The sequence below is a fragment of the Urtica dioica genome, chromosome 1, assembly GCF_054948205.1.
Source record: "Urtica dioica subsp. dioica isolate 48M chromosome 1, U.dioica_male_clone48M_v1_H2, whole genome shotgun sequence".
NCBI classification, from domain to species: domain Eukaryota; kingdom Viridiplantae; phylum Streptophyta; class Magnoliopsida; order Rosales; family Urticaceae; genus Urtica; species Urtica dioica.
The window spans coordinates 60,333,486-60,342,392 of record NC_142756.1 but is presented as its reverse complement, the minus strand read 5'-3'; the positions used below and the strand labels follow the sequence as shown (position 1 = coordinate 60,342,392).

The 8,907-nt window shown below is 33.9% G+C and overlaps 1 protein-coding gene across 1 annotated transcript; it reads left to right on the top strand.

Annotated features, from left to right (window-relative positions):
* The first annotated feature begins 6,585 nt into the window (after positions 1-6,585).
* On the top strand, positions 6,586-8,208 carry LOC149408337 (uncharacterized). Its single transcript, XM_089616895.1, has 2 exons — positions 6,586-6,950; positions 7,053-8,208. Exons 1-2 carry the CDS (start codon positions 6,767-6,769, stop codon positions 8,000-8,002), a joined length of 1,134 nt encoding a protein of 377 aa, XP_089473021.1. The 5' UTR covers positions 6,586-6,766; the 3' UTR covers positions 8,003-8,208.
* The last annotated feature ends 699 nt before the right edge of the window (positions 8,209-8,907 follow it).

The window sequence follows — 8,907 nt, the reverse complement described above, 5'->3', positions numbered from 1 at the left end:
ATATGTGTAAATAAACACTTCCAGATAACCAAATATAATAGTACTTAATATTTACACACATTTACTACAGATATTAACAACCATACATTGTTGTAAAATCCAAGGATTGACATACTCAGTGTAAATATGTGTAAATAAAGATTTACACACGACAAAAATTTAAACTGCCCAATATTTACTCAGATTTACTGCAAAATATGTCAACACCTATTTTTTCATTCTAACATCCAAACACCCAAAATTCTAAACGCATTCACAATGGTTTTTCTCATACATTAACACTGAAACATGATTACATTTTACAACGCATCAAGATACATTAACAGAGATTTTTTCTTAATGGCAGATTGAATATTGGTGGAGAGATAATCGGTAATTAATTTGCAGTTATTACTTCCTTGATTCTCGTTTATACGTTACCTCTTTTTTTTTTATTAAGTAAACCGTGTGCTTATGGGCGGGAAATGTCTGGGCTTTTTAGTAAATGTAAAAGTGTCTTAAATGATATCTGGCTATTTACTTAGTATTTACAAAACCTTGGCTAATTAGCAATGTTAAAGGTTTGATTTGGCTATTTTGCTAAATTACCCATAAAACAATATATTTTTTTCTTAAAAAAAGAAGAAGCATACTAACATATATTATTTCAATCAACATTAGTATACCTTATTATTATTATTACTATATATATTTCATAATAATAATTACTATTGATATTTATATTACTATATCACGTATATGTACATAATAAAAAAAATTATTACTATAAAATATATTTTACTATATCATCATGGTATATATTAGAATAACATATATTATTTTAATCAATATTGGTATAAGTTATTATCTATTTGGAAAAGGTATGTCGTATTATGTATAGATTTATATGTTACTATTTAATATCTAATACATTTTTGTAATTTGTTTATGTAACAATCATACAATCTGAATATAAATATAAGCTACTTTTTTATTTAATATTTTATTTTGTCTTTAAATTAAAAAAATATCAAAATTTAATTTCAATTTGTTTTAGTTGATAAAAAATTTGGTCCGCAACACTTTTAAAATTTTTGATATAATGAGAAATTATGCAATAGATTTTAAAATCACTGAATCATTAAGACAATAGAGTTTTCTTTTAACATTTTGTAATTTTATTATTTGTTAAACAATTGCAACTTTAATCATAGGTCGCCACGTGGCTTCTCCATACGGAGACACGTGACAGTTTTTATTTTTATTTTTTTCCTTCTTCTCTTTCTTGCGTCATCTTCTCTTCTCTCTCTTTTTTTCTTTCTTTCTTTCCCACGTTACTCTCTCTCTCTCTCTCTATCTCTCTCTCTCTCTATATATATATATATATGTATGTATGTATATTATAGTATTGATTACTATAAAATATTTTATTCGTATCACATACTTTACACATTACAAATAAAACAATATATTTTTTTCTTAAAAAAAGAAGAAGAATACTATCATATATTATTTCAATCAACATTAGTATACCTTATTATTATTATTACTATATATATCATAATAATAATTACTATTGATATTTATATTACTATATCACGTATATGTACATAATAAAAAAAATTATTACTATAAAATATATTTTACTATATCATCATGGTATATATTAGAATAACATATATTATTTTACTCAATATTGGTATAAGTTATTATCTATTTGGAAAAGGTATGTAGTATTATGTATAGATTTATATGTTACTATTTAATATCTAATACATTTTTGTAATTTGTTTATGTAACAATCATACTATCTGAATATAAATATAAGCTACTTTTTTATTTAATATTTTATTTTGTCTTTTAACTTAGAAAAATATCAAAATTTAATTTTAATTTGTTTTAGTTGATAAAAATTTGGTCCATAACACTTTTAAATATTTTGATATAATGAGAAATTATGCAATAGATTTTAAAATCACTGAATCATCAAATCAATAGAGTTTTCTTTTAACATTTTGTAATTTTATTATTTGTTAAAAATTATTGACAACAATTTTACTAATTTTAATTTTTATAAAATTGAAAACTCTTCATATAGTTAATATAATAATAATCCATAACATATATCCATAATCCTCCATAACATATATAATAAGGAGCTAGGCTCCTTCAACTTTCATCAACGCATTGACACGCGATTGCTTGTATGGGCAACACGTGGCACTATTTTAGTCAAAAATTTTTGTGACCTTCACTATTCTTCTTCCCACTTCTTCTTCCGATGTTATGGGTTACTCTAAAAAAAAAACTTTAACAAGAAGCTTTAACTCGGCGGGAGATTCAGAGGGTTCAACAAAAGATGATTTTGAGACCTTCTCACTTCTTCTTCCTTGTTATTTTCAACAACTTTAACAAGAAGCTTTAACTCAGCTGGAGATTCAGGGGTTCAACGAAAGAAGATTTGGAGACCTTTCCACTTCTTCTTCCTTGTTATTTTCAGCAAAAAAAAAAAATGGTCCTTACTCTTTAACAAGAAGCTTCAACAAAGATTTAGTGGGAAGTTTCAGCGGGTTCAACGAAAGCAAATTTGGTGACCTTCCCACTCTCTCTTTATAAATTTTCCACTTATTCTGAAGAAAAAAATTCCTTGACCAGAAGCTATAGCAACTTTTCAGCGGGAAGATATAGAAATAACCCTGAACGAGAAACTTCAACAACAATTCAGCGGGTTCAACAAAAGAAAATTTGGTGACCTTTCAACTCTCTCTTTATACATTCTCGCTTCACCACAGTTAGACTTTGTTCTTTGATTGTTAATAAAGTTGGTTCGATTCCGGTGTTGCATTGATTCAGGGAGAAGATTTTCCCGAGTGAATTCGCCGCCGAGTCGTACGAGAGAGTGGTTGAATCAGCGATCGAACAATGATTCAAGAAGCTAATATTTATGGCCTCGTCAGGCCCGGCTAAACCATGAGGGTACTAAAGCCAAGGCTTTAGGCCCATCAGCAAAAAAGGTCCAAATATCAAATATCCGAGTAGATTAATCGACCTTTGAAATATATACATCTAATAAAAAAAAAATCTTGTCAAATTAAGTGGGTGGGATGTGACAACCTTAGGCCTTAGGCCTGCTTTGAGTTTTCATTATTAGGAAAAATATAGTATTTAATTGCTCTCACATTTATTAATTTTTATTTAATTTTTTGTTCTAATAGTATATCATCACATCACAAGTACAACCGCAGTACCGCACCATCATATTAGGATTCTTTTTTAATATATATATATATTATAGGCCTATTTTCAAAATTTTGCTTTAGGCCCTCAAATTGGTTAAGCCGGGCCTGGGCCTCGTGAGTCTCTAATTTCTTTTTTTTCCTTTATCGCAAGAACTGACTTTCTTCTTCCTTTCATTTATTTTCCTAAAAAAAATCCAGATTGTGGACATTACATTTTGTAGACTATTGAATAATTTACATTTGTACACTATTGAATAATTAGTATCGTTGTATATATTACAATTTTGTAGACTATTGAACTGATCTCCATCATAGTTATCAGGCTTACTTTTTAGTTAGCAATTAGACTGCCCAAATTGTAATGTGATTGAATTTTAAGATGTTCTCTATCTTTTTTTTATTGTTGAAATGAATCGTTTTAGTTATATCTTCTATACATATTTTTCTCAGGGGAGTATTATTGCAGAGCTGTTGGTGGCGGTGACAATGGAGTTGTTGGGTCTGCGAGGGGGAATGGGTGATAAGCAGAGGAACCTGGTCAAGCGTTGATCACAGGATTGATGTGATTTTTGCTTCCATTCTTTTCGCTCCATTTTTTACTCTTTTACATTGTAAAGCTTATTCCCGTTCATATTGTGGTCTATTGAATTTTTTTAAGAATGCTCTTTGTTTGACGGGTTTGTTGCTATTGATTTAATTCTGATTTGGAAAGAAAAAAAAATGGGACATTGACATCGAGAACCTTGTCGGGATCAAGTTCAACATGATATTGAGGGGAGCTAAAATGAACTCGAGTACTATCCTTCAGTATTCTTTACATGAAAAAATAATTCATTTTAGTTTCACTTTTTTTTTCTTCATGTTATGATCAGGTGAACCATTTGAAGATAATTGACTTAGTTTTTTCTACGTTGATCTAATTTTGGTTAACTGTTACTGTAATTCAACTTTTTTTATTTATTTATTTAATTCTGCAGGTCTTTGATGGGAATTATAATTGAAGAGAATTTAATTTTTTTTTCCTCGAACTTACTTTTGTTTCAATATATTATTGTAAAATTTAAAATTATTATTATGATTTCATTTTGCAAGGGTATTTGATTAGATTTATCGTGCTTTCGTGAAGAGTTTTGTTCTGACTTTTTGGATTGATTATTGCGGAGCTCATAGCAGCGGCGGCAAAGTGTCGTGTTATATTAGAGGTGAAACGTTATATATTTATCTTATCTTAATAATATTTGTACTCTCTATGTTAATTTACTTTATACGTCATCAATTATATATAACTACAATCTTTTGGAAATAATTAGTATGTTTTTTTATCAATAATTTTTAAAAATCCATACCAAATCTGTATACTAAAATATAAATTTAACTCTTGCTTATTCTCTTGCTTATTCTTTAATGCATTATAATTCACACGAAACTAGTAATATAAAATAAGTATTACCGAGTTTTCCTTCCCTTCCCACTTTTAGAATATCACAACTATTCATCGCCGACCTGTAGGGATGTTTTACAAAAAGCGATTTCAGTGTTTTCAACCATCTTTGTTTTATTGAATTGAAGTAAAATTAACTTTATCGAAGTCTATAAATAAGAAAAAGCACTGCTTTATTTCATTCCAACATAGACGTGACATGACAACACATGCAAGCAAAGGGTGACAATGACAAATAGTAGAGCGGAGATCGCGTTCACACAACTCGTTGTCTAAGTATGATAATGAATTCCGAATGTCGTCCGTGAAAGACCGAAGAGAAGATCACATAATCAACTGCTTTGTAATCCGTGACTACGAGAAAAAAAAGTCATATTTCTCAAGGATAACAACTATTGCTTACATTAGTTTTGTGATATTTTCGCATTTCTCTCTCAATAGTTAACTTGTATCTAATTTGTTTTCGATATTTTTAGGAAGTAGTCGTCACTGGACGTGAGCAATCGGAACAGAACAGAACATAACATATTTTTAATAGTTAATGTTATACTATCGTTTTTCTTGTGAGAAAAACGACGTTCCAATTACTAAAACAACGTTATAATTATAAAATGACATCACAAGGCAAAATGATAGCTCACTCAAATGGGTCGAGAATTTGCTTGACCAAAACTGAGGGTCCGTAAGCGTCCTTGCAAGCCCATTTTATGATGGCATAGCCCATCCGTCACGCACCATGCACCATGTGTCATGCTCCATACGCCATGCGTTATGCTTTCGAGATCAATATCCTATAAATACCTCACTCACACAAGCTAAAAGAGAGGTCACATTTGCAACCAATAATTCTCTCAACTCATAAACAAAGATCCGACTAGTCGACGAGAGAAATAAAAACAATGACCGAAGATCCGACGAGAAAGAGAAAGACAAAGACAAAGACCGAGGATTTGACTACTCGACGGGGGGAAGAGAAGAGAAGACCAATCACCACTATCTTCGTTTTTTGTTGACTTTCTTAAGACTTTTTAGAGATCGTGGCATATCGGGTCCGTCTTTTTCATAATCACGTCTTTGTCTAACCCGACGGAGAAACGGCAAAAAACGACATCCCTAATGCACGTGGCATCTCGGGTTCTTCGTCCTTTACATTATCACGTGCACTTTTAAATGTTGATAAAAAAAAAAAAAAAAAAAAAAAAACAACGACGTTAACAATTACTACTTGCTACCATGAACATTTATGGCCATGTACCTCGTGAGTTGAAAAATGGTATTTGATCAAAGCCACTTATTATTTTGTATCCTTATGATTTTGTCACTAGGTTAATTTTGGAAGATATGGAAGGGACATGCTTTGGCGAATGAAGACGTATCTAAATGGAATTCCTTGAATATCTGGCTACACATGGGAGCTTCACGAAATTCTACGACTCAGTTTGTAATACTACATGTCTTTATGTGTTCAGAATCAGATATTAAATTAAGCATTTTGGAAGTTCCTTTGTAAACAGTACAGTCCCAAACTGTGATAATGATCATCATCTATATAATGAAAAAATAATACGAAAAAAAATGCTTTTGCTGACTTGAATCTTTAGAAATGAACACGACGACAAAGACTCCATAATTATCCAAAAGAGCCGATATTTTTGTTGGGTCATCAGGGCTCGTGATACGAATGCAAAGAGCAATATGAAACTGCTGTAAATCATTATCGGTAACTGTTACAGTAGTTCTAGTTCTTTATCATTTTAATTTTTTTTACAGACTTCATTTCATTATTCGGTTCCATATGAGACCAAAGAAGAAGAAAAAAAGGGTGTCTGTGCGGAGACAGATAGTTCCAAGTCCCGTGAACCAACAATAATTAAATAATTACGTTCTTCTTTTTTGTCATTCTCGCACCAGCAAAGAAACAAAAACTTGAATAGATATGTGTGATTGAGTGGTGAGAAACCAACTTTACATTCACTGCTTAGTTATAGTTCGCGGCTCACTTGTTTCTTCATGAAGTGAATAAATCTTCTTCTTCTTCTTCCTATATATACACTAAAGCCTCGTCTGAGATTTATCATGAATAATAATAATAACATAATATAATAAGATGATGATGATGATGAAGAAGAGATATATAGTGTTTGTGGTGATGATAAGCCTGGGACTCTGTGACCTGATCTCATCGGAACCGGAGGGTGATGTGAAGAAGAAACAAGGGTCCGAGGTTGTTGTTGTGGTGGGCAAAGTGTATTGTGATACGTGTTTCCAACAGAGCTCTGACATCATTTCAGGTAATGATTTAATTTATATATATATATATATATATATTGATATTGATGGATGGAATGTTGAGTTGTGCTGAGTGTTACGCATATGTATTATCTACTCGGCAGGGGCTAGCGTGGTGGTGCAGTGTGGGTACAAGGGCAATTCGGTCAGAAAAAGTGCGAGAACCAACCGCCGCGGCGAGTTCCGAGTGCGCCTTAGTCTCGCTAGCATCCAGTCATGCTCCGTCGAGCTAATCCGCACCACCCACCCTTACTGCGCCGTCGCCACGTCAGCATCCTCTTCCTCCTCCGTCCGCCTCCGCTCCGGCCGCCGCCACCGCACGCCCGTCTTCTCCGCCGGCCTCTTCACCTTCAGGCCCCTCGTCCAGCCAACCCTCTGCAACCAGAAGCCAATCGCTTCGTTTCCTCCGCCGCTCCGAGATCCCGCCGATCCCGGAGATCTGCCTCCGCTTCCACACCTTCCGATCCCAGACATTCCTCTCCCGGAGCTTCCTCTCCCTCCACTGCCTCATCTTCCACGACTTCCGAATCTCCCGCCGCTAATCACCGCTCGGAGGACGGCGGAGATCGACCCAACCGACGCCGATCGGAATATCGGGACCAGAGAGTTCTTCTTCCCGCCGAATCCGCTCCAGCCGCCGCTCATTCCCAATCCGCTCCAGCCTCCGGCGCCGTTGATTCCGAATCCGTTACAGCCTCCTCCGGCGCCGCTGATTCCGAACCCGTTCCAGCCTCCTCCGGCGCCGCCGTCGCTTCCGATCCCGCCGGTGCCGGGGCTAACTCCGTCGCTTCCGATCCCGCCGCTGCCGGGGCTAACTCCGTCGCTTCCGATCCCGCCGCTGCCGGGGCTAACTCCGTCGCCGCCTCCGCCGGCGCCGCCGTCGCTTCCGATCCCGCCGCTGCCGGGGCTAACTCCGTCGCTTCCGATCCCGCCGCTGCCGGGGCTAACTCCGTCGCCGCATCCGCCGGCGCCACCGGCGTTCGGTTTCCCGTTCCCTCCGTTTCCGTTCCGTCCGCCTGGTCTCCCTGGGACTCCACCGCGTCGTAAACCCTAAAAACAAATCGACCACACTCTCTTCTAGTCTTTATATGCTGTCTCCTAAAGTTTATGTATAATTATGAGGAAAGTGACAATTTGTTTTGCGTATGAAAAGTTGTTATGTTTAATTTTGGATAGGAAAAAAAAGAGTACATTACCAATGTTCTCGTGGCTTCTTAATAACCGGACTTGTTGGATTATAATATAAATACTTTTTGCTTTCGATGTGAATTTGCTTAATCTATTTCCGAAAAATGCCTATTTATCCAGGAAATTTATGTAAAATAGTGGAGTGCATATTAATTAATTGGAAATTAGCTTGGTATCCCATTTTAAAAACCTTTTTAATTTAATATCTTTTTTTAAGGGAAAAAATCAAGAGTACCCTTCGTGTTTAACCAAAATTCGAGAATTTATCTCTTCGATTTCTAGAAATATCGGACATATCCGTTCAGTTTAATATAAATGGCATATATCTCCTAAAAAATGTTATATTACAAATATCACAATTTTCATTTATTTTTACAAAAAAAAAAAAAAAATTGAACTCTCCAAAATACCAATAATGAAATAATTTTTTATTTTCTATTCTATATACAAGAAAATTAAATTAAAATATTTCTTTATAAAAAGTTAAAGATTTTTTTTATAGAGAGATTTTGATCTTTTTTTTTATAAAATAGGAAATAAATATTTATTCTATTATTGGTATTTTGAGGAGTTCAAATTATTTTTTTTGTAAAAAAAAAAAATAAACGAAACGGGTGATATTTGTAATATAACATTTTTTCATATTGAGACAGCAACGACGGCTAATCCGTCACCAAAACAAACCAAACCAATCAAAACACAACAACAAAACTAAAATGTTCACAAACACTTTATAAATAAAAATAAAAAATAAAAAATAAAAAACAAAAT

What these genes read in the sequence shown, in the direction of transcription:
- LOC149408337 (XM_089616895.1), top strand. Translation starts at nt 6,767, where the DNA reads ATGATGATGATGATGAAGAAGAGATATATAGTGTTTGTGGTGATGATA. An exon ending in GAGCTCTGACATCATTTCAG is followed by an intron (nt 6,951 to 7,052) that starts GTAATGATTTAA and finishes TCTACTCGGCAG; the next exon opens with GGGCTAGCGTGGTGGTGCAG.